The 27,303-nt window shown below is 37.5% G+C and overlaps 1 protein-coding gene across 1 annotated transcript; it reads left to right on the top strand.

Moving 5' to 3' along the window:
- Positions 1-534: 534 nt before the first annotated feature.
- Positions 535-4,430, top strand: LOC131955516 (uncharacterized). Its single transcript, XM_059319665.1, has 2 exons — positions 535-640; positions 2,525-4,430. Exon 2 carries the CDS (start codon positions 2,538-2,540, stop codon positions 3,780-3,782), a length of 1,245 nt encoding a protein of 414 aa, XP_059175648.1. The 5' UTR covers positions 535-640; positions 2,525-2,537; the 3' UTR covers positions 3,783-4,430.
- Positions 4,431-27,303: the final 22,873 nt, after the last annotated feature.

Below are 27,303 nucleotides of genomic sequence, written 5' to 3' on the forward strand. Positions count from 1 at the left end.
TTCACCGAACCTTTCTTAATAATTCTATCATCCGCACCGACTAAATCCTATTGTGAAACATTTCACCTCCGTCGAACCCTTAAGAATGACTTGCCGAACCCCTGGGGTTCGATTGAACTCAGGTTAAGAACCACGAGCTACGGTACGATCAGTGTTTCCTCCAGACTTTTTTCTCCGGGGGGGGGGGGGGGGGGACGACTTGAAATTTTCGGGGGAAGGGGGGGCAGAGCTCTTTCTCTTCAGTCCCCTTCCACACCTCCCCCCCCCCCCCCCCCCCCCCCCCCCTCAGAGATGTCTGGAAGAAACTCTGGGTACGAAGATCCAAGTGACAGTTGCAATCTTACAGGCCTTGTCATGTTCTATATAAAACAAACACCGTACAAATGTTGCTGCCCGCGGCCACCATACAAATGTTGCCGCCCGCGCAAAATGCAGCTGTTTTCTGTTTACTCCTAACACGTCAGGCGTAAGATAAAAATTTCCCGAAAAATTGCCTGTGACGTAATTCTTGCCTGAGTCAAGTTTTTACCTGAAGCCAGCCTAGCAGTTCCACACACTAGAGGACTGCTGTATACCTGCTCTTGTAAACTACAACTTAAGTTAAATTAAGCTGCTCAATACCGAACAGGAAAGTGGACTTGTAAGTTGTATAGCAAAACTATTTTTTAATCAGTAGTAACTATTTTTTTTTAAATATGGAACTGTTTCATTACTTTTTATTAATAGTTAACAAGTGATATTCTTAGTGTGAAGTTAGTACTTGTTCCTTCATAGGAACTATTCCATCCATCTTTTTATAAGGTTTTTATTTAGCTTGCTCGGTACGTGGTGTATCAGTATTCAGTAGGCTTAGCAGATCTTGAACTCTTAATACACCAATAAAAGGGAAGATAATAAGATTAATAAAATTACAACTAAAGACAAGCGATCGCTTGATCAGAGGGCCGCCGATGGTGAACTCTTTTTCAGTTCGCGGCCGACGAAATCAGCCAACCATGAAGTGGTGACCGCTTAGTTTGCTGTTGCGCCATCTTCTGCTGTGAAGCCAAAAGTTGACATGCTACCCATGGACAAAAAAAAAAAAAAAAAAAAACGACCTCGGGAAAAGGGTCATACATATCTATCATTTCAAAATTGTCCAAGACCCCAAAATTGACCCCCTGGCATGTGCTAACACAATATGTAACACAAAAATAACCTTATTTATGAACAAGTACTTAGACAATCACTCTGATGAAGTATTTCTTAGAGCCACTACTGTTAAGTTTTTATGGTAAAGCATTGGATAAACGACGTTTTAAAATGTTTGTTCTAAGCGGATTTATAATTTAAAACAATTAAAATCTAAGCACTTAACGTGCTATTAAAAAAAGTTAAGTGCCGAAATGGTCAACCATTTCAACTGATTTGCGCCCTTTCCGACTCCTACCGTTATAAATCTTGTGAAAATATAGTTACAATGATGTCACTAACTCTCAGTCACGTTTCTTCAATAACAGTGTTTCTTCCAGACTTTTTCTCCGAGGGGGGGGGGGGGGGTGGGCGCTTGAAATTTTCGGGGGGGGGGGGGGGGGAGGACACTGATAAAAGTATATATTTAAAAATATTTTTATATTTTCTATATAAATTTCCATTTCGTTCGGGGGTGGGGGGGGGGGGTATAGAATTTCTTCCCTGAAGAGAGATGCCTGGGAGAAACACTGTTCAGTTCAATAGCCTAATTTTTCAGGGCACCCACTCATTTCTAATTGCACGATGTCATGTTTAGACAATGCATTAAATTGAAAAGGAAAATATTGATTAACTTATGATAATTTGAATTACTAACGTGTGCTCAGTTCTAAGTATAGTAGCATAGAAATCTACAAGATTGTAAAAAAAAAATTGTGTTGCAAAAATAAGGTAGGCCCTACATTCGTAATTATGGATTTTCCCGTTGTCTAAGTAAAGGATAAAAATAGCATTAATCTCTTCGGGAAAAAAAATCAACACGTTGGCTTGAAAGATGCTTATTACGTGCCAAAAACAACGAGTCCAAATAACTGCATATTTATTCTTTAACTACTCACACTTCTATTTACGGATTTTGCCGGGGGGAGGGGGATATAGAACAATATTATTGAGTTACAGAGCGACACCACGCGATTCAACCGTGAATGTTTTATTTTCAAATCAAATTTCTTCTTGATTCATTTAAATGCTGGGGCTATTGTTAATATCTCAAACTCAAAATACGCACAGTGATAAAATTGTAACTTACCGGATGTCAGTGTAGAATAAGGGAGCGGTTAGGCGCTAAAGTACTTTCATTCTGTTGTAATATGTTTATAAACAAACGTGTGGTCAGCTGGATGGACTCAGGGCGGTCTATTGACTTGAACCCGGATTCGAACTCGAGACTGGTTAGCAGTCCAGCTCTCTACCCCTAGGCCACTCCGTCCCTCAGCCATCTTATGCTATATGGCTTAATTCCCATCGCTTTTCTTTCAATGGGATTTTTTTTTTTACTTTTTTGTTCTACCAGGACCGACGTCACAATGTCCAGAGATGTTGACCTGCTTCTCATCGGGAAGACGGGCAATGGGAAGAGTTCAACAGGCAACTCCATCCTCAAGAGACGAGTGTTTAAAACCAGCGCCGACACCAACTCCGTGACCAAACGCATCCGCTCCGATTGTGCCGAGTACAACGGTCGCGTGATCAAGGTCGTTGATGGACCAGGGGTTGGTGACACTGACCTTAGCGGAGAAGAAGGTTTAAAGCTGGTCATTGACTGTATGAAAGACGCCATAGCTTCTAACACTAAAGGGTACCACGCTTTTCTATTGGTTGTCCGATATGGAGGGAGATTCACTAAAGAGGATCAACAAACGATAGAGCGGTTGAAGGGTATTTTCGGAGAAGACCTGGTCAGGAAATATTGCATCTTGCTAGTCACTTGTGGGGATAACTTTGACCCTGAAGAGGCTGAAACCAATTCTTTTGAAAGTTGGTGCCTTAATCAAACGGGTCCGTTCAAGTTTCTGGTAGAAGAGTGTCAGAGACGCGTCCTGTTGTTTGACAACAGAACTAAAGATGAAGCTAGGAGAGACGCTCAGATTGACAGGTTATTAGACATGGTGGATGGTCTAGACAACAACGGACAACGCTACACTCACGTGGAGTTCCAAAACGCGGAGAAACATCGAGAAAGACTTGAACTGGAATCCAAGCTTCCGGTTATAAGAGACGATCAGTGGAGAGAATCCAGCCTTATTTTACAACAACTCACCGCGATCAAGTTTGATGATTTTGATTGCCAGCTTTCGAGACTCCAGAAACTAAAAGAGAGGGCGAAAACTTTACTGGAAGGTTTTTTACAACTGGACAACAACACGGGGGCGTTGATAGAGGTAATCAAAAATGCCAGAGAAATACTTGGCACCGTCGATGAGCAGATTGTGAAGACCCAGGAAGCGAAGATTACCCACGAGAAACAGAAGAAGTTGGAGGAAGAAATGAAACGTCTTAGAGAGGAACGTGAACGTAGTGACAGAGAACATGAAGAAGAGAGAAGGAGAGAAAGGGAAAAGAGGATGGAGGAGCTAGAACAAGAAATGAGAGAAAAAAAGCGCATGATGGATGTAACGTTGGAGGAAATGCGAAAGAAAGCTATTAAGGTAGAGGAAGAACAAGTTCAAGTGAAGGAAAATTCTATATGGGGGACGATTAAATCCATTGGCTCCTTTATTTTGAACACGGTTGCTCCGTTTATACTGAGAAAATTAATTTTCAAGGTTTAAACAGATCTATACCATACAACGATGGTATCAACGACCTTCCGAATGTGGAATCCTCCAAAGATTATGTCAAAGCCACACTCTCAGGCAGCTGATGATCAGCTTCAGTAAGGCTGGGCCACGGGACAGGCCAGAAAAAAAAAAAACTGGACTGCAAAACGAAGAAAGATGACCACTAAGAACAGTGACCCCCCCCCCCCCCTTCACACTACAGATGTTTGCAAGAAACACTGCCTACAAAGCATTCAGAATTACTTTAATTAAGAACCCTTTGGCCCATATTAAAGCGTTAAGTTCTGTATCGTTATATTTCAATAATTCATACATAAATTTAAAGTTTATTTTGTTTACAATGTTAAGCTGTATAATGAGAACTCTATCAACATCAGTGAAAAATAATGTTAATGGCATTGGTTAGGGTCAAATGTTATATTTGATACTATTGTGCTTCCAGTGACTTAACAATGGCCCCACTTTATACCTCAAGAACTAGGGCCGACATGTCTTGTGTTGTGTTAAAATTACTATTTTTTGAGAAAAATTTTCATGTACGATATTTTTTTTTTTTTGTAAAACACTAATATGCTTTTAATAAAAAATTTAAAATTATATAAAGAATAATAAACTTAATTAAAGCCAAATAGTTTGAGTCACTGATTAATGCTATGTTTTGAATACATGACTAATGTTATGATCTACCCCACTTATCTTTAAAGATATTTAAATAGTGGTGCAATATTATAAATTTAAAGAAACATTTTCTTCTTTTTTGTGCATATTAGAATAGCTTAATATTATAAAAACATAAAATACTTTTGTGAAAGAATAAATAAGTGTAGGCCTATACAATTAATTTGAATTATTACAATTATTATTATTGCAATGCTCAACTGCAAAATACATTTTATGGATTTAAGTAAGGTGGAATTAAGTTTTAAAAGATATTGCAATTTTACTGTTACTAAGTTACAGACAGGCTGTATCAGCACTATTACAACAATTATAGATTTTTTTTTTCTTTTACATACTCAAACTATAATTTTATTATTTATATAGATCTAGATCTATATGGAATGGAAGTAAAACCTTAACTTTAAAATTATAGTTAACCACAGTATAGCATACGTTTTATAGATTCATCCAACATCATAAAAATAAAGTTACTAGTCTAGATCAACTACTTGTAAGCCTACATCAGGCAGAGATCTATTGTAATGTTTTTCTTTGATACTTTCTTGACCTCAGTCACACAAGCTTGCACCTGTAATATCGTTGTCGTAGAATTTAGCAAATTCTTCACAATCGCATTTCAATTGCTGTTTCTCCTTTTCGTTGTCTATTTTAACAGAATTTAGATTCAACAAAAACGAAAACCGGTTTATCAAAACTTCAAGCCGAACACTGGGATCATTAATTTCCACTTTTAACCGATTGATAATCTCATGCATTACTCGGTTGATTTCCTGCTATGCTGTGTGTTAGTCCAACATCTCTTGATGTTTCACCAGCCATCATATTCCGGGTGTGGGGAAATTGCGAGACGCGAAAAGCGAAATGGCGAGGCGGGAAAATGCGAGAAGGTAATGCGAGACATACCTGCGGAATTAAGGGTAAATAGCGAGCGAGACACTTTTTGCGAAAAAAAGTTTTTTCCTTTTTTTTTCCATCTGTATTTATTTAAATTATTATTTTTTTGTTTTAGAATAAACAAGCTTTTAGCCATACCCTTTAACACGAGTGTTGTATGTTGTTATTTTTTATCTAGATACTAAGAAGATAGATAGATCTAGATCTATCTATTTAAAAATCCTAACATCGTTGCTGTGCTACTGTCATCGCCCGCTCTTGTTAGCGAGAGGAAAATCCCGTCTCAGTCGGCATTAATTTAAAAATCTAGCCCGCTCATGTTTATACAAACGTGAGCTGTGTCATTGTGAATTGGTATAATCTTGTCAGCAGGAGAGATATTTTGCAACATCTATTTATGGATTTTTGTACTTGCAAAAAGTGTAAAAGTATAAACAATTCTAAAAAGTGCAATTTATTTTTTTATTAAGTAATTTTAATTACAAACAAAATTTACAAACAAAATCGTCTGAAACAGTCCTCAAACACGCCTCGTGAAACCATCTCTCACACATAGTACACCCAACCCAGTTCATTAGACTCCCATTTATACATTTTTCTTTTGCTACTTCTTCCAATCCACATTCACAACATTTCACATTCTCATCACAGTTGACCTCCTCGTTCATCCCACAAACAACACTGGCACCCATGTTCTCATCATCATCATCATCCGCACGCTCAACATCTGTTTTCCGTTTTTTATAAGTTGTATTTTTTATCATTTCTGTAATTTTGGCAATGTCTTGCTCATTGTTGTCACCAGCAGTTGAGTTTTTTTAAAACATCGATATTTTCCCAAAATCTTGTTTAATTTCGGTCAAAATAGAGTATTTTAATCAATTCCTATTACAATGTATTAAAACAGTTTTCTAAAACGCGAAAAAAATTCTTTTTCTAACATTGCTTTTTTATAGTGTGACTTCACATCTACCCCCCCCCCCCTCCTGCCCCTCATCACACATCGTCATAAAATTACAGACCCCCCCCCCCCTACGAGTGTGACGTCATTTATGGAAGACCCCAAATAACACCACCACCAAAACCAAAAAATTCAGATAAGTTCAACTTGGTTTTAAAAATATTTGAAGTAGGCCCATAGCTTACGATATAGCACTAGCAACTGATAATATCGGTGACGTCACTTTATTTTGTTGTATCCAAATGATGTAGGCATTTCCTTGTGCTTAGATTTATATGGTAAAAAAAGCTAGAAAAAAATCGTAGGCGGCGGCTATAATACAAAATTTCTATGCAATAATAGAAAATATGTTTGCGGCGGGAGCGGATCCGGGCACGGCGATCTTCAAAGACGGTAAATCAGGCGGCCTCGGCGTTCCACACAAAAGACAGAAGTTGATCTATCGTCGGCGGTATTTCCGTCGGTTTCGAACAAGGTGGTATTCTAAGTTGACACAAAAGATGGGGGGAGTTCACAAATCATCAGTATGTCTAGCGACGGAAAAATCGGAAGTTTTAACAATGTAAATGTAAACGAAACGTCTTTGAAGTCTGGACCAAATACCACTGAAAATCGGGTGCGGTAAATTTTTCGCAGAAATCTTCGCATTTCAACACCACCCAGCGTAAGTATCCGCTTGTGGTAAAATGCGAGACAAAAAAGTCACGTGACCGACCGTTTTCGCGCCCTTCTCGCATTTTCCCGCCTCGCCATTTCGCTTTTCGCGTCTCGCAATTTCCCCACACCCTCATATTCCTTCTCCTTGTGCTATAGGTATTTCCAATTTGTCACAATATTCATTAGCTGAGATTATCGCGTTGTTAATAATTTCTTCAGCCTTTAAGATTCAGCTAGCCCTTTTAAATCTTTGAATGCTTGATGAAATCCCATTTTTGGATCTTGTAATTGTTTTGAAACTTTCTGCACTGCTGCCAAAATTTTAACATTGTCAACGCTATCCATGAGTTCTTTTTGTCTATGGATAGCGTTGACAAACGATCCAGCGTCAGACTTGGTATCTTTTGAAAAATCTCCTTCTTGTAAATGTTCAAGGCTAGAAATTATATTATCTCTTTCTTCTTGAATTGCATGTACAGCATCATATCGTGAGCTCCATCTTGTGTCACAGTGTCTTTTGACTGATAATTTAGTTAATGTCTTTAATACTTCTCAGTGTGAAGATAATGATGTGAAAAAAGTGAAAACTTTGTCCACGGTTCCAAAAAAAGTGACTACAACAGGTTGAACCTCACTTGCATGAACCCATGCTAAGTTAAGGCTGTGGTTTTCGCAATTAACAAAAACTGCCTTTGGGTTAATGTCGATAATTTTTCTTTGAACGCCTCCTTTAACCCCTGCCATAACTGATGCATTATCATATGATTGACCACTACAATCGGAAATAGAAAAGTTGGCAGAAGATGGTATTTCTAACATTTCATTTACCAAGCTTTCTGCCTCTTTTTTATTTACTTGAAAATAAGCAAAAATACTTTTTATTTCAACTTCTTTGTTTTCATTAATTCGCTCATACCTCATTGTGTGAGATACCTAATCTTAATGCGAAATAGCTGGAGTTAAATCTACCATTATTGTATACTATTTTGCAGCCTTTATTTCTAAAATAATTCGATTCTTTATAGTTTTGGAAAGAAGATCAGTAATTTTTTTTTTAATCTTATTAGATAAGTATGTGACACCTTTAGGCGTGTCTTTCTCTCTCTGCAGGTGCTCAGCAAAAATATATTTTGCCAGCTAGGAAATTCCCGGTGTTTTCGACCATTGTTTCTTCTGGCTTTGCTAAAGCCCACACTCGATGTCCCCGAAAAGCCATGTTCTGTTTGGCGATGAATGAAATTATTTCGACAATCCTTTCAGTTATGGCTACCCATTTTTTCTTTTTTGTAGATATTTGCTCTTGTAGCTCAGCCTCTATTGTGGTACATTGCCTTAGTCCAGGGGTCGGCAATCTTTTGAAGCGGAAGAGCCAAAAGTTAAAATTTTCAAAATTTCCCTGGTGTTAAAGAGCCACTAACAACTTTTTTTATTTTAAGTATTTTATTTTTTTATTAAGATTATTAGTATTTGTGCAAGGAGCTGGAGAGCCGCATCTTGACATCAAAAGAGCCGCAGGTTGCCGACCCATGCCTTAGTCGAACAACAAGGTTTACGTATTCCCTCATGTACGCTCTATGAGATGGACTTTTCTCGTGATCCGGTGTACGGGGATTCAGCTTTCTCCATGTGGAGAAACCTTTTTCTTGGCTAAAATTTGCCGCTGACTGCTAGTTTGAAAACAAACGTTTTTATGTGGAGAAAACAGCACCATTTGTCGAGCGCTTCTCAAACCAGTTTGGTAAAAGATCTGTCATCTTTGTCACATTTTGTGCTATTTTTCTGGGCCGCATTCAACTATTGTCACAAACGTGAATACAAGTAAAATTACTTTCAAGATGCCCAGACGATATATAAAATGAATGCGGGCATAATTACTGTTTGGATGCCCTTCAAATATGATGAATATAAGCACAATTACATAAAAGATGCCGCTACAGTGTATAAATTATAATCATGGGCTTTAATACTCTATGGATGACTTTAAGTGGAAATGATTATGAGTTCATGTTCTCTAAACGATGCCCATACCAACACTATACCTAAATAAGTATCAGATACTCAATTAATTGAAAGACTGAATACAATTAATATCAATGACTACTACCCTTCACAGATGCTTAAATCAGTGTCATTTGTTGAATATACACATTTGGGTGAATTCGGAAAGTTGATAATTCTGCCTAGGTAGACAAACCTAAGACAACTTTCCTCAAATTTTTTTTAACCCCTTTGGATACCCCCCACCCCCCTAAACACGCCACTGATCTGAGAATTTTTTTATCAGAAACTCTCTACCTTTAACATACTTGTAATTGTCTGATATTCAATTAAAACAGTTTGAAGAACAAAAAGCACAACTTTACACACACACAAATAATAATGTAAAAAATATTTTTTAATACAGTTGTAACATAAAACAAAGTTAAATCTTGATTTTGCTTGACAATACAGTAGTTATTTTGCCAGTTTGATGTTCTTCGTGAAAATTTTATCATTAAGCCCATTGTGTTTTAATTCTCCAATAGGTGGTAAGGAGCCCCCATCAGCTTTGGATATTTGAATTAGAACTTTCTGTTCTTTACTTTATAAAGGTAAATAAGTTTGGATGACTTGGCAAAAATTCCAGCGCAATACAGAACTTTATATATGATCTAACACTACTATCTGCTTTGTGGTACTCCTGTGTATTGAACTTTTCTAAAAATAGATTCGACATCATGAAAACGGCACCCTAAATGTTCCAAATAGTGAAATTTAATTGTTTCAATTAGCCCCAATTCAACATCAGATACAATAGTAAAGGGGTTAAAACCAAATTTTAAATTAGTCAATGATTCTTTTATTCGACCAAACAAGCAAAATATGTTGCACTTGATATATCCAGCAATGGAGTATTGTGGCTTGCCACTCACCATCAAGAACAATGCAGGAAGTTTGGGCACTGCTAAATACTTTTCCCGCTGTAATTTTGTTCTCTGTGATGATTATAATGGAAATTTTTTTTGCGACTTTGGAATAAATCCGCTTTAAAGTACAGAGCGGGTTGGCTTTTAACTCTTGTAGCATTGTGTAAATTGTTTTGTGTCGTATAACTTGACCTGCCTGACAAATTGACATTGTACAGAAAAACTGCCTTTTTTTTCTTAAATAAGGCAGCTATTTTAAGATTGTATTCCCAGTGGTTAGTATGCTGACACATTGCATTCATTCATTTGCTCAGTGGTTCGTATGCTGAACACAATACATCATCAGCTTAGTGGTTTGTGTTCATTATCAGAAGTCACCAATCACCTTCACACTCTTTGGGAATAGTACTCCAAGCAATACACCTTAAGAAGTGGAAGGTGTCTTCAGAAATGTATAGATCACCACCTGTAAAAAAAAAGGCTTTAAATTGCATCTTCTTTCCATAAAAAAAGAGGTAAAAAAAACAATTAATTAAATATCTGAGTCATAATCTTTCAATGATATTAAAGGTGAAAATATGTCCAATTCAGAAAAGGATAAATGGAGTTGGTCCAGTTACCAATGTGAAACAAAATGACTACGTTTTAGTGGTGTTTAACCCTACCCTACAAGGTGGGTCATTTTGACCAGTCCATGCTACATTTAGTTAATTTCTGGTCAACCACTGGCCCAATTGTTTTGAGCTTCTAGATTTAAACAAGTAAAAAAAAAAATAATTGCATGTTGTAAAAGAGGGTGAGTAGATTTAGGTTCACTATACCTCTCCCTACTAACATGGGTAATTTTGACCCATACACTTTTTATATACCAAAACTGAATAATGTGCAAAAAAAAAAAAAAAAAAAAAAAGAAACACATTTCAAATAGCTTCCCTTTGGCCTCTGTATGGGCTATGTCTTTAGAGTTCTTTCCATTGCATATTTTCCAGACTTTTTATTCTATATCCTGTTTCTGTGGCGGTTTTGTTTCCAAAAATTTCAAATACTGTTTGCAATAGAGAGAAATCTATTTCTATTGTTTCAAAAACAAAATGAAGAAAATGAGCAGGCATTGTCTGAAGAGGGAGATACTACACTAGATGAGGACCTACCAGTATGATCTAGGGTCAGAAGAGGAATATGTTTTGACCTGTGTTTTTTTTCTAAAAGCAGCAAGGATAAATAGTGTAAAAGACTAATGAACTACAATTATTTAGTTAAAGCTTATATAAATATATATATAGATCTATATATATAATGGAGCACTTGACCACCTTGTATCATCTTTGGTGTTTTCCTTAACAGCAATAGCAAGGTCTTCAGATGGTGAATCAGCAACCAAGTTAGTAGTGGGGTTTGAAGGTCCTGCAAAATCTGATAAATTAAAGTTAATAACTAGTCCAGAAAAAAAAAATATATATATAATGTGTGTGTGTGTAATACATTACTGGAAAAAAAAAGATGCATTTGATAGGAACCTTGAGAAGAAACAAATGGTTCATACCTGATGGAATTCAAGGATCCCAAGCAGACAAAAAAGGGTGAGCCAAAATTTATTTATAGAAAGGATTCAACTATGGTCAGCTACAAATCTGGCTAAAAAAAATATTTAATTTTACTATCTAGCATGCACACTGATGCAGCAAAGATCATGACAACCAGTAGTGGAACAACCCTACCTGAAATAGTACATTTCTATAATGCTACAAAGGGTGGAGTTGACACTATGGATTTGATGGCTCACGTTGTATCAACAAAAAGACAAACCAAAGGTGGCCAATGGTGGTGTTTTACAACATGCTAGATGTAGCATCAATAGCAGCAAATGTCATTTATAAGATGAAATTTCCTACCAACAGGCTATCACAAAATGACGATTGACGATGTTTTCAGCTTGAGGTTGCCAGAGGTTGAATTTTTTGCCAAGGCAACTACAGATCACATTAGACTTTAGACCAACTGCTGGAAAGAGATGAACATCCTGTAGCTATTGATACTGTTGTTACAGGGATGTAAGGAGCATCTAAGCGAAAAGTGTGCAACTTCTATCTGAAAAGATCACACTATTCCAATGTGCAAAGCATGTGCTAACTAATTCTTATTAGTTTATTAAAATATTTAATATAATAAAGGTTTCTTGTTATTTAAAATGTATTGGAGTTTTATTTTTTAATGTAGTTTAACACTTTTTATAACCAAAACAAACAACTAAAAAGGGTGACTATTTTAACACTACACTTAATTGTTAAAATACATAATTTCATCAAAAAATTATAGGACTCTTATTAAAAAGTATATGGGTCAAAATGACCCACCTTGTAGTCTAATACAGTGAAAAAGGGTTGTACAGTTGTAGGAAAAGGGTTAATAAAGACAAAAAACAAATATTTATTAGTAATAATAGGTTTAATTACCAAAGATGAGGATCACTGTGGTCATCAAGGTTCACTTTATACACAAGTGCAATAAAATCAAGAAAATTTTACTTACTCCAACTCCAAATAACAGGAACAGAATAGTTCGGGTGCAGTACATGGGCAACAGACTATAAGGAAGACAAACATAAAAACAGAGGCAATGTATACAAGAGCATTCCAGACCTTGCAGATATTTCTGAAAAGATGCACATAAACTTAGTTCCATGGTCAGTGACTTTGAAAAGCTGCAATCAATGCATGCATATTTGATGAAAGTTATAAGAGTTAGGCTTGGCAGTTCTTTATGGTCAGGATCCAGTTTTGCCTGCTTATGTGGCTAATAGAAGCACTGTCATTTCTTCCAGATGCAAAGATTATGGCGGTATTTAAATTAATGAACTAAAATATATTTATCCACCTAAGACGACCGGCCGTGTGAAGTGGTTTGACAAGACTTACGTTTGTTGTCGAGTGGGGTTTTTAAATACTAGAGAGGGGAGGGTTCCACTGCTATCGCCACCGGAATTCTGGTCCTGTGTATGACATTTATCTTAATGGGATCCCAAGAACCAAAAACACAACTGAGTGGTGGTAGGTAATCGTCGGAAAAGATCACCATGGAGTCTTTTGTTTGCTAGAAAAACTAAAACAAGGACAAGGAAGGTGAGATGGAAACAATATTACTTGGTGAGCCATAAAAAAAAAACATTTACGGAAAGAGGACAAGTTGGATATGGAGGAGCTGATAGATTTTGTGGTGTGGCAGGATTATGCAACATAAGCCACAACTGGCAGTACCAGTAAAACTTTACTGTGGACATTGTGAAAGTATTAGGTCACAAGCCTACACCTCAAAGAAGTGTTCCACAAAGGTATTTCAACAAAACAGGGGAATTGTGTTTGCATCTTTGTATGCAGACATAAGATACTCGCACCTGGCTAAATTTTCTGAGGTTATGGGACTGGATATGCTGACCTGCCAAGCATTCAATGACCACGTAAAACTGATAGAGAAGGCTATGGCTGTAGAGCTCAATTCAATTTTTGACGAGTCTGCAGAGAAAGTGAAAGCAGCATATTCTGAAAGTGAAAACCCACACACTATAGCTGTCAGTTACGACGGCACATGGGCCAAGCGAGGACAACTCAAAGCTGGGTGTTGGTGTCGTCATAGATGTCAAGACAGGGCTTGCAATTGACTCAAATGTTATGTCAACTTATTGCCAGGTATGTATTATGAGTTAAAAGAATTATTTTTAAAATGTTGCTGATATAATTATTGAGAAGATTCAATATTCTAAATTCATTTTCATATATCCCTTATGGATTTAGTAAAAAGTAAATTACAATGTCCATTCTCTGAAAATATAAAGTTCATTTTTCATGACCCTCAAGGATACAAGGCATCTTTAAAAGTTTTAGGTCTATTTAAAAATGCTCTCACTATATCATCTAAAACATACTAAAGACCAACTATACAAAATTTAATGATAGTGACTACAATACTTTTAAAGACACCTACATTTTAAAATATGTCTGTGGGACCTGCAGGGTTTCTTCGAGACCAGTTCGTGGAAAACCTGAGCCAGGCCACAGTCAGACGCCATCTGCACGAGCTGATTTTCCGGGACCCTAAGATCCCCTTCCTGGCCATACGGGATGCGGCCATTCGATGGTCTGGAGACGAGGACCCTCTTGCTGAACCTGCCTACGTGGCAGCAATAAATGCCAGGCCAATTGAAAAATGTTCATTTAGGTCCAAGCTGGAGGACAAAGTCAACAGGCTCACAGAGCAGCTTGCTGCTCTGCTGAAGCACTTTACGTGGGACACCAAATTGTCCAATGTGCGCCAAGCACTCGCAAGCGCACGGAGGTCCAATCCAAGGGCTGCTATAACTGTCACCAGAGGGGTCACCTCGCCCGTCATTGCCATATGGCAAAGAAATATGAGCCCAAAGGGAATCAAGTGACACCGAAGGTATGGCGAGGGGACAAGGTCCTACGCCCCTGCGAAAGGACTCTGGTGCCTGCCAATGGTATACCAACCATTCAGGCGACGGAAGGAGACCCCAGAATGAAGGACGACAAGGTGGTACAGCCATTAGACCAACCTTTTCACCCAGATCCGTCAGTGGTATCAGGCCCAACATCCTGCCTACGCGCCAGCATAACCAGTGTAAAGGTGAACCAATCTGAGGAACTAGAGGCAATGGTTCAACCTAACCCATCCTTAATTAAGGCACCGGGTGGTGGTGCTGGGGCATGCCCCCAGACAGAGTCAAGCAAGAAGGACAAACAGGTCAAAAAGGCACCTGTAGCTGAAATGGCCATAGGCGACCTGGTCCTTCTGAGACAACCCCCACTTGGCAGACGCAAAATAGTAGACCTGGACGGCCCGACAGTTTATGTCGTGGTCGAATTACCTCCGATCACCGGCGGGTGTTACGCCATTAAAAAGAAAGATGGCCCTTCTGGCACCCGCCGGGTGGCCAGCACACAGATTAGGAGATATGTGCCTCCCAAGGCTCAACCGCCCTCCCCAAGGCCGGTCAAAGTTGTACCGCCGGCTGCTACAGCCACATCGTCTGATTTTTTTTTGCAAAATTGTTTTTTGTAAAATTTATGATTGTGCCCTGTGGGCTGATTTTTTTGCAAGTTCTTTCAAAATTGTATTTTGCAAAAATTGTGATTGTGCCCTGTGGGCTGGTTTTTTTGGAAAGTTTTTGTTTTTTTGTAACATTTATGATTGTGCCCTGTGGGCTGAAATGTTTTTCAGGTTTGTTAGCTTGCGGTGACCGCAAGCTTTGAGGGGCGTGTATGTGAGCGGCTGGAGTGTGTTTATCTGTTATTATAATTATTTGTAACTAAGAAGGCGAATGTCGCTTTTTATGTTCCTTTGAGGATTGTTGTGGTTTTTAGTTAAGTAGTCCGCTATTATGGCGCTGATATGATTTTGATTTTACAATGGTTTGTAGCCTGGTTATTGTGTCTTGTTTACATTTTAATGTTATTATTTATGCAAACTTTGTTTTGGATTGTTGCTCCACTTTGCTTTATGTCCTGAATGTTACTTATTATTGTATTAGGGACTATTTTCTTGTGCATAGCATTGGTTTCTTTGTTCGTAGTATTGGTTTCTTTGTTCGTGAATGTGGTGTGTCGACATGGAGGGACATTCTGCTGGAATGTCGAGGCCTGTGTGTTGAAGAGTTTCTGTGTCACGTTTATGTGGTGTATGGTAACGTAGGGTTATTTTTATAGTGTTTTATTATGTTTTCCATATTTTTGTTTGCTGATTTTGTATACAAAGTGACTATATACTAGATCTATTTAGTCACTTCGACTTTGAGAAGTCTCAATGTTTGTTTTATCCAGACCACGTGGTAGCACGATGGCCTGGGTTTAGTCATGGATTATTGTAGATTTTACTTTCATTTATGAGAGCCTCTTGTTTAGGCTGACAATTGTGTCAGCTTACTGCCTTGTGTATAACTTTTTTTACATTTTGAATTAATTTGTCTATTTTTCCTCTTTCTAGGACGGTGGTCCGAAATTGGGTGTTTTGTTTCGTTGAGTTCTGTTTGTTTTGTATGTCTTGAGTGTTTTGTCTAGATCTAGATTCTGGTTTTTTATAATAACTTTTGGTTCCATATTTATTATTTTGTTAAATAAATTTTATATTATTGTTAAAGTTTTTTTGTTTTCATTATTTAGACAAAGGTTAGGTTATTAACCAGCCTGGGTTTATCCGGGCTTGCACTGACCGGACAGTAGGTAGTAATAGATAAGCCTAGGGAAGGGTAGATAGATTTTAAGGTATCCCCCCCCCCCCCTAGCAGGGCTTACACGTGTAACTTATTACATAACAAGTGTATCTACAGCAAAAAAAAATTGTTTTTTTTTCTCTCTTAACTATACAAACACACAAGTTTCCTAAAATTAAGAAAATAGTTTAAAACGTACTTAAAAAAAATTATCCTGTAAACCCCCCTTAATCCCCTCAGCAAAAAGAGAAGTCAATAAGTAAAGTTAGAGAGGTTCACAGTGCAACCAGCTCAGAGACAGATGTGGTAGTCAGCTTTGATGGATCCTGGCAGAAAAGAGGTCACACAAGTAAGCATGGAATTGGAGCAGTTATAGAGCAGGAGACGGGACTGGTAATTGATTACCACGTACTATCCAGTTATTGTCAGGTTAGTTCAGTGAGAATAATTTTTTTTTGTAAATTGATTTAAATAAAATTCATGTTCCTGAATATAGGAATATATTGTACTAACTGCTGTTCATTTTCAGACATGTGCAGCCACTGGCCAAGATATGAAGGATTCTCCAGATTATGCTACATGGGTGGAGGAGCACAAGCAAGACTGCTGTGCTAACCATACTGGGTCGGCCAGGGCAATGGAGGTAGCTGCTGCCAAAGTGCTTTGGGGCAGGTCTTTGGAGAGTGCCCTGAGAAACACCAAACTTATCAGTGATGCAGTTATAAAGAAGGAGGAGTGTGTAAACCATGTGAGCAAGAGACTGGGAGCAGCATTGAGGAGCTTGGTATCAGATGAAAAGAAAAGAGGTGGCACAAAATCTGGAAGCTTGACACAGGTATACTTCCATTTTACTTTTTGCAACCTAATCAACATTTATTTCATTTTATGTTTAATATTAATTCAGGTTTAAAAAAAAATTCTTTTGCTTCTAGGCTTGCTGCAGCGGTACTATAAGAATGCTGTCATCAGCAACAATGACAGTGTCCAGGAGCTACAAAATAAAATTTGGGCTTCATTTTACCACTCCATATCTCCTAACACCAAGCCAACACATGATCTGTATCCTGAAGGAAGAAATTCGTGGTGCTTTTACAAAAAGGCAGTGGCACAAGGAGAGGCTGCTCCCAGACATGAAAAGAAAAACATTTTTAAATGAAGTTGTGGCTAAATATGTGAAGCCAGTGTATGAGCGCCTAACTCAGGATAAACTCATGTCTAGGTGTTTGCTGGGCATGACAGAATGCAAATGAAAGATTCCACTCAGTGTGGTCGCATTGGCCCAAGCACATATTTGTTGGCAGTAAAAGGGAAGCTATAGCCCCAGCCCTTGCAGTGGCTAATTTCAACAGGGGGTCTAGAGGGGTGTTAGTGAATTTCAATGTAATTGCCATATTGACTGTCTGTTTTAATCAATGATTTTTTTCATAATACTGAAACCTCTTAAAAATTATTTATTTAAATATCTAGGTAAATGAAACAGTATGGAAGTGGAATTTTAGAGACAAGAATGCTGAATTAAACTTTTAATTAAGAATTTAAATGATGATTGTCCATGAAAACAAATATAAATCATATACAATATACTGCTGTATTGATGCATCTTCTGTTTTTAGTAATTAAAAAACATCCATTTATGAAATTCTTTTTATTATTTTTTCAAGTTTAAAACTGTAGTTCTGTTTTATTTGAAATCAATGATGTCGAACTGCCATTGAGATATTTATAAAAATGCTGAGGCTTTAGCCTCTTACCTTAGTAAGAATATTTGGTTATGTTGTTAAGTGTGTTTTGTTATGTTGGTATAGTATTTATTTAATAAACACAATTAGCACTAGAAAGCTGGTGAGATTAAAATGAAATTGCTTTTCTCTTTTCCAGAGAGTGGAAAACATTTGAAAGTGACATCAAATTAGTGTGCCCTTCTAGTTAAGAGTTTGGAAAGCAAACAATATACATTTTAGAAAGGCTTGAGTCAGAAGAATATTTTCACCTTCTATGGAAAGATGAAACCTTTATTTTTAGAAAGCTCTTGTGCACAGCATAGGAACTTTAAGAGGATAAGGATGCTATAAACTTACTGTTAGCTGGCCATAGGAAATATCCAAACTATATTTGTTCTGATAAAATTTCTACAAGCTGCAACAACCATACAATTTTTCTCTGACTGATTCAATATTGTTAATCAAATTTGCTATACAACTTTTCTCTGACGGGCAAGACATTGAATTCAGATCTAATGCATTATACAACTTTTCTCTGACTTAATAGATTTTGCAAATAAAATGTGTCAACTTTTTTTTTTTGGCCACAAAAGTCAGGATTTTTAAAATATATTGTATGCTGCTAAATCATGCAAAGTTTAATTCTATTCTCTGAGTCAGCCATGTCAGGATCATGTATATTGTATAGCTTAAAATAATTACTTTTCAATCATTACACTATCAGGAGAATTTGTATATTGTATGGTTTAGTTGCTCATAATAGTGTAAGATCTACATAACAAGAAATCCTCCCACATTTGTTAATGCAAAGCTTGATGTGATTTTAAAAAACTGGCTTACCAATTCAAAAGAACAAAGGGTTTTATAAACTGCTATATGAAAAAAGGTAAGGTCTCAAACTACTGTTCTTTTCAAACTTCAGCAAAATCAGGAACTCTATAAAATCAAATTAGCTGATTATTTTGAATACTATTTCAGAAGGCTGTACAATTGTACTGTAGTGGAACTAAATGCACTACACATACTGAAACAATGAAGGTATGGAGAGAGAACAGGTAATTGAAGTTGAGAAGATCATCCAATGGATCTCCAACTATGATACAAGGACAAAGGAGACCTACAAAGATTCAAGTCCCTATGAGGACAAAAGTTTGCACAGTATTTTTAAGAAGAATATTTCAAGACTGGAAATCAAACAATAATGTGACCAGATATGAATGTAAATATCTACACTCGATCTTTCATAAAGGAAATATGTTTCTGCACAGAAGTTGATGGCACTAAGCTTGCGTGTCATTTAGTTGGAAAATTCTCAAAGTGTTTGTTATCAGCTGGTTTAGAGTGGTAAAAACCAAGGAAAAAATTAAACCCACAGCAATTTTTTTTTATTATAACTCATTCATGGGTGGCTTCGACCTAAGTGATAAGCAAATATATCATTATGCAGCTGAAAGATCAACAAGAAGATACTGGAAGAAAATATTCCATAGCCTTACTGACACAGCAGTTTTGAATTCCAGGATAATTTATTCATTGGCTTCCGGCAAACCCCATTACAAGCATTGTTGAATCTCTTTGTGGCAAAGAGCATTCAGCAGCAGAAGCTCCGCCTGAAGAGCTTCAAGCTGTCTAGCATGCCCTGGTCCACCTGGAGGGCAAAAAGGAAATGGACTGCTTTGTTTGCAGTGTTCGTGTCACAGACAGAAACACCACCACTTTATGATGACTTCAAAACAGATAAAGGCAGCATGAAGCCATGAAAATAAATGCCCTCGCTCTTAAAGAAAAAGAAGTTGCATGCAAATGAATGTCATCCAAGTTAAGAGATAGGAGTTGGAGAAAGAGATGAAGTCCCCTACACTCATCGACACAATGGGGATGAAATGCCACTTGCCAAATTTTTGTGAAGAAGGCATGGATACCTTTTTAAAGATGTCTGAACTTGACGCCAAAGCCTACGAGTGGCGTATGTCCAATGTGGACAACTTTGGCGAAGTCAATGTTTGTGGGGGAAGGAGGTAAGTAGGACCAAGCACCAGATGTTAAGTGGCTGACACAATGTCATAATAAAGATACGAGGAGATTTAAGGAAATCTACATTTCTCTGACAATGCAGAAGACAAGCAGTGACAAGCTAGGTAAAATACGACTATTTTTAAATGCATTTTACCAAAAAAAATCATCCACCCTAAATCTGAAATGTCGAACAGGTTGTCCCTTTCAAGGAGACTCATCTATTAAAGTACAAAACCAAAAAGCCCAAACAGTGGGGCTACAAAATTTGCTCAGGAGCTAGTGGTTTGATTCATGATCTACAAGCCTATTCCGGTAAAATTGACCTATATCCTGGTCAACCAGACTTAGGTCCGTACAGTAACATTGTATTAGTTACTTCAGGATGTTCCAAGAGGTGTATGACACAAACTGTATATTGATAACTGGTTTAATGCTATCAACCTTCAAGCCACCCTTCACAAACAAAGAGTAGCCTGCCTTGGCACAGTAAGAGCCAACAGATTGAAGTGATGTGGGTTGTCAAGAAAAGGACGAGGAACTGATATGTTGAGCTGTGGTGGATGGTTATGAGTTCAATGTTCAGCAGCTCTGGGGCACTTGAACCCAGACAGCAAGTAGGTGGTTCGATAAAAAAACAAAAGATAGATATACCAGTTTAGTGTTCCTCAGTTATCTCCCTCTATAACAAATTTATGGCTGCGTGACCTCTTAGACTAATTTCTGGCTCTATGTTTTTGAAGAAAGTTTTGAACAAGAAAATAATCTTTAAAATAATGTATAGGCATTTGTATTGGCCTATGTAATATAAAATTTATAAAACTTTAATTGAATTATATTCTGTACATGAGGTTCTTGCCGGAGCAAGTATTTTATGTGCTTTTTACATACATTTGGCCATTCAAGAGGCTCTGTGCAGAAGAGGATTACAAACTATTAGTTGATGCCTTAACTAGACTTTAAATGAAGAATTCTAGCATCATTTATGAGTTTAATGCAGCTTAAAAGGACGAAATTGCAATGTCCAATGCAAGCTGCAAGTTTACAATCAAGGTATAGATAGAAAGTGATGGTCCTGTGATTTGTGCAATAAGAAACAAGTGTGCGCGACATAGTTTTTTGCAAGGAGTCGTTTCCCTGTGCAAAAAATAACAGTCTCCAAGTACTGTTTCAGCCAGGATTTCCCGCAAGCTTTAACCATGAGAGAAGCTAACATACAACGCCCCAATAATATTGTGGACTGGTTTAATTCCTGTGGGGAAGTCGGTGTGTATCTAGATAGACATGCAACTCAAATCGGGGGCTTCGATGCAAATGGTGATTCCAAGAGGCTGCACTGGTTTAGCTTGCTATGGGGAAGTTGCTAAAGAACCAGATGACTTTCACAGTCTGCAACGTCCAATGCAAGCTGCAATTTTACAATCAAGGTATAGATAGAAAGCGATGGTCCTGTGATATTTGCAATAGGAAAACGGCACAAGACATATCGTATTTTGCAAGGAGTCATTTACCACTGCAAAAAATCACAGTCTCCATGTACATAGCCAGGATTTCCCGCAAGCTTTAACCATGAGAGAAGCTGAAATCCTACGCCCAATACCATTGCCGTAGGGAATAGGAAGGTTGTCTGTCAGTCAGAAACCTAGGCTATCAGAGACATCGAAGGTTTATAATATTCCAACGAAGTTATGTGTTTTGTTTGTTTAGTGTTTGATTAGGATATTTTGAATTTGAGATAATTTTTACATTTTTCTTATTGATGGTTTCATTTTTTAAAATGTAAATAAAACCGATAAGCTTATTTACTTTTTATGTTTTTTTTTATTAAGACTAAGGTTAGGGTTTAACCAGTCTGGGTTTAGCCGGACTGGCATTGACCAGATTAGCAAAGCCTAAGGAGGTTTTTTTTAATAGTTATGTTCAGCCACTGAATCAGAGAATTTAGTGTATAATTTTATACTCTATGAATGCAAGCTTGGTGCTGAAAGAGACTTGTCTACAAAAGGAATTAGAATCAAAGGTTAGTAATGGTGTTTTTGTTTTATTTTCTATGTTCGTCATTTTACCACTTAAATTATCTTTTAAGGGTCCCTGAGTTTTATAGCCTGTATCAATTGGATATCTAATTTTTTTTATTAGAACTGACATATTTTGCCCTTTTTTTTAAAGGTACCTGATGTTGGATGCTCATCCAGACTACGTGTTAAAATAATGCAGGTGGAGGACAGGTTGTGCAGTCAGACCTGACCCATACAAATCATGTTTTGTCAAAAGAGGTATGACCAGTGTTACAGTTTTGTTTGCTGATTAGTGCACAGGTCAGAGAACTCAAAATGATAATTTTCAAGTGATCTCTTACTTCTTTTTTAGGTGGCAGATGCGCTACCAGAAGATGTGTAGCCATGAACCCGGTTATTGAGACCATCCTTCTGTGCAATTCTTTTTCCAACACAGATGTGAGAGATGTCTTTTTTCAGATCAGAATGTAACAGTGGCACCAAAGGATGTCAGCAATTTGCGTGCGAAATTAAAGCCAACACACAAAAAAGGGACAGACCAACAAGAGGCAGAGAAGATTTTGAATGGGATAGTGAGTGCGGGTGGAAGGGTTGATTTTGGTAGGAATGTGGGAGGGGATTTTGTTTATTTAGTCTAAATGACTAGGGACATGGTAGATACTTTAAATAAGTTTCCTGAAGTTTTGGTGATGGATATCACAAAACAAATATTTATAATTTGCCATTGTTAACCATTTTATGGTTGTTGACAATAATGGTAGGCGTCGTCCTGTCCTTCATGCTTTTTTGAGCTCAGAGCAGCAAGATGTTCTTGTTCGCTGTTTGATGTTTTTTAAAGATTGCTATAAGCATTCTGTACCTTGTTTCTTTATAGATAAAGATTTTTCTGAGTTGAGTTCCATTCAAAAGGTTTCTGACTGTGCTAATATCTTATGTGCTTTTCACATACAGTTAGCTATCCAGAAAGCTTTATGTAAAAGGTTTGCGAAGCCAATTAGTTGAAGCTGTTACTAGATTGTTTCTAGAGATGAAGAATGCTGGCACTGTAGATGATTTTAATGCAGCAAGAGTAAAGGTATTGTCTGTTGCCCCTGAAGATGTAGTTCATTATTTTGAACAAAATTGGAGGAATAAACCAGAGCTGTGGGCTGACTATTTGCACCTTGAAACTGTTACTTTAGGTGTAAATACCACTAACCACTCCGAGTCTTATCACTCCAAAATAAAAAAAAAGTACTAAATCACCAGACCCCCGCTTGCTGATTGTTTTCAAAAACTAATGTTGTCAAGATTTTATGTCATATTTTTAATGTAAGGAAGATTTAAATAAATTTAAAAAGCTTTTAATTAGGTTAGGTTTGCCTGTCGCACCTCCTGGGAAAACAAAAGGAAACAAGTATAACACTGGCCAACTTAAGGACCCCTCTAAGCCACCTGAATTTAAGCTCCATATCACAAACAAGTTTCAGGTCCTAAAAAGACTAATAAAGGAACAGACCATTGAGGGAAAATGGGAAAAAACTAAAAACCTATTTACATCAACATGTGAAGAAGAACTAGGCCCTATTAAAAGGCAAAATAAGGAATGGAATTCAGCAGATACTCTGAAAATATTGAGGAGAGAAAAAAGAAGGCACAACAGTCGTACACTGGCTGCTAAATTAAAAGCCCTTGAAGAATATACTAAAACAAACAAAAGTGTCAAGAAATGCATAAGGAAAATGGAATTATATAAAACTGCTGGCAAGTGAAGCGCTTACCATGGGATTGTTAGGGACCTTAATGAAAAACTCATTAAATTTGCAAAATAAATGTCCACAACTGAAAGCCACTATAACAATCAATGACATTTTGAAGGTCCCTTCTTTCACTCAAAAAAATAAAGGGTAAAGCTGAAAATAAATTTGCCAACTATGACAAATCTTGTGAGTGGACATGAAGTAAAGGGAAACTATGAGAAAATATTTAGTCCCAAGATCTCTTGTCAGAGCATGTCCTTCTGGTCATACTTTGTTATCAGACCCTTCCAGTTCTACAGCATCTTTTTCAAGTTGCAAAGTATTAGGGTTAAGGTTGGCCTAAGGAATTAAAGAATCTGAAGCTAAAAAACAACCAGCAACTGAAACTGGAGTCCGATTTCGACAAATAGGAAACCTAGTTGCTTGCTTTTTTCATGACAAGAGGCCGGTGCAGGTTTTTATCAACAAATGCACAACCTACTATGCCAACAACACAGCAAAACACTGCTGGTAGACGTGTGGATATGCAGATACCTACACCAGTATACACATACAACAAGGGTATGGGTGGTGTAGATCTACATGATCAACTGAGATCATATTATCCCATTGGCAGGAGAAGGAGGAAATGGTGGTCTCTAAAGTGGTTTTTGCTTCAGGCTGCCACAATAAACGCCTACATCATTTATAAAAAAAACAGTTTATGCAGAGACATCCTGGGCAGAAACCTAAGACACACTTAGAGTTTCGACTTGATCTTATTCATCAGCTCATGGCTGGATCATCTGTTTTGCAACGTGCAGCAACTGACATTCCTGCAGCCACTGGCACTACCATGCTGGACAACACTAAACATCAGCCAAACAGAAAATTCGGCAGGAAAAAAACATGTTACGAGTGTTCCAGGTCTAACTGAAATACCCCCACAAATAGGCCCATAGAAACGTCTAATGGATGCCTCCTTTGCAAAGTTCATTTATGTAAAGGATATTGCTTTGCTGTATTTCACAACAATCTATAACTATATCAGACCATTCCAGTTCCACAGCAGCTTTTCGCAAGTAAAGTTGCAAAGTATTAGGGTTAAGGGTAGACCTAAAAATAAAAACAAACTTTTACTTTGCGTAAAATAAAACAAAGATTCCGGCTGCTGAGCAGAGACAGATAATTGGAGCTAAACAAAACCGTTGTGTACTGCCAAAAGATGTAGCAAATTACAGAAAAGTTCAAGGAAAACGGCAGTGATGTGGAATCTGTAGAAAGGATTTTGGATGAGATTAGGGCAGCGGGAGGAGTTGTTAAGTATGGCATTAAGGACAACAATCAGTTTATGTTTATATCTTTTATGACTGTTGAGATGATTGATTTATTGAGAGATAATAGTACTATTTTGATAGTTGACTGTACGTACAAGGTGAATGAATATTTGTATCCGTTGTTGAATGTGAAGTGTATTGATGCGAGTGGTAATGGTGTGCCTGTTTTGCATGCTTTTGTGAGGAGTGAGTCTGTGGAGATTTTGTCTCTGAATGTTTGAGTGTTTTGCATGATGTGTGTTTGAGTACTGACATTTTTTATGTAGATAAAGATTTTAGTGAAATAGGTGGCATCCGTAAAATTTTTCCAAATTCATTTATTCGTATGTGTATTTTTCACACTATGTCGGCTGTCAAAAAATATTTACCAATGTTACTGTTTCTAAGGACGCTGCCATCAAAATTCTCTACACAAAAACATACACCTTTTGGGGCAGAATTGGTTGGCCAGCAGATATGTCTATTTAAATCCACTAATTATAACATTGTTGCGAACAGTGTTGAAAGTTTTACTGTTTCGAATGATAAATTGAGTGATTGTTTTTCCTATACTGTTTCCCCTATTTCATGTGACTGTTTTTTTTCTCTCGCTTTTTGTTGCCGAGTCGTCACATTCTGGCTTTGAGAAGTTTTTTATCTTTTGAATGACTTAAACTTTTAAGTGTAAGCCTGTATGTGCTTCTGAGCGTCCTGCTTCAGAGATTGTTAATTGTATTATTAAAACTAAACATAATGTTAAAACTGCAGAAGGCAGGTACAATATTGTTAAGTCAGCAACCAGTGAGCTGAACAGCCATTTCCAAAATATGGTTGAGCGTCAATTTGTAACAAATTTTAACAGTGCAGACCCCCCCAGCCTGGTCAGGCAGTAAGCAATACTGGATGTACAGTCATCACAGTGTCCTATGATGGGACATGACAAAAACGTGGCCACTCATCCCATAATGGTGTCAGTGTTGCCATAGATGTTGACAGTGGCCTGGTTTTGGATACTCAGGTTATCAGCAACTTCTGTAAAACATGTGCTGCTGGTCCAAAGCAAGGTTCACCACAATATGATGAGTGGATGCAGGCTCACAAACCAAAGTGCCAAAAAAAATGCTGACTGCTCGTCAAATGCCATGGAAACTGTGGCAGCAAAGCTAATTTTTGAGGTCTGTTGAACAAAGAAAGCTGTGTATGGCACAATATTATGCGACAGAGATGCAAAAGCATTTCATGAAGTGCAGAACTGCTATGATATTCCAGTAACTAAAGAAGAATGCATAAACCACATAGCCAAAAGGATGTTCAATGCACTAGAAATTAAAAAAAAAACAACTAACAAGACTGCATTGAACAGGAAACTAAGAAAACCTATCATTGAAAAGATAACTAACACGTATGCCAAAAACATGAAGGATAATGCCCCTGATGTGGAAAAAATGAAGCAAGGTGTGTTGGTTGGATTTTTCCACATGATGAGTACTGACAAATCACCTAACCACAGGCTCTGTCCTGTTGGGGAAAATTCATGGTGCCATTTTCTAAGGGCTAAAATAAGTGGAGAATCAAATAAACACCGGCCAACATTCACAGTAAAGGTGGGTCGGCTTATATATCCAATTATTGTTCGCCTAACAGAGACAAATCTGCATCATGCAAAAATGTGCACGCAAAATGCCAATGAGAGTTTCAACTCACTAATATGGAGTCGGTCCCTAAAATAAAAGCGTTTTTCGCCTCGAAGTTTGTCGTCGAGACATCTACATCGTTAGCAATACTTTCGTTTAATTGTGGTCCTGTAGGAATCAAATTGGCCATGGACAAGATTGGGTGCCAGTGGAGCACAGTTAATAATAAATATGCCATTGCTATGCAACAGCTCCAGGAAGCGCAAGCGGGGTGTGACCTACTTAGGTCTTTCTTTTTATTATTTAGTCTCCTGAGTTTTATTATTGACCTTGGGAGAATTATCAGTTCATTGGTACGCAGCGGTCAACTGAACTCAGTCACGGCATGTGACTTGGATTTTAATCCTTGTCAGAACCTCAGCCAATGGTTGTTTAGTATTGAGGATCCTTAACCGATCCTCGACCAATGGCCTTGCTACATTATAGTAGCCTCCCTTGGGTTTGATCTCTGATAAAAGGTCGAGACACGACTTCTAGGAGGGACTTTGACCTAGACTCCTAGAGGCAACAGTGCGGTGTGTGTGGTTTTTACTTGAATGTTTCAGTTCGTGGTGATCTATATATTAGTTCCTCACCATAGGAGTTGTTTATCACTCCAGTGTTTAAGATACATTGTTTAGGTGTATATTTCACAAAGTTGTGTGATTTTTCCAGTGTTAATGAGTTATTGCTTAGGTGTGTTATTTCACCAAGTATATGGTCTTTCCAGGACT

This window comes from Physella acuta, unplaced genomic scaffold, assembly GCF_028476545.2.
Source record: "Physella acuta isolate Inbredline_101_S28 unplaced genomic scaffold, ASM2847654v3 ptg001071l, whole genome shotgun sequence".
NCBI classification, from domain to species: Eukaryota; Metazoa; Mollusca; class Gastropoda; family Physidae; genus Physella; species Physella acuta.

Coding starts and splice junctions, on each gene's coding strand:
- LOC131955516 (XM_059319665.1), top strand. CDS start 2,538: ATGTCCAGAGATGTTGACCTGCTTCTCATCGGGAAGACGGGCAATGGG.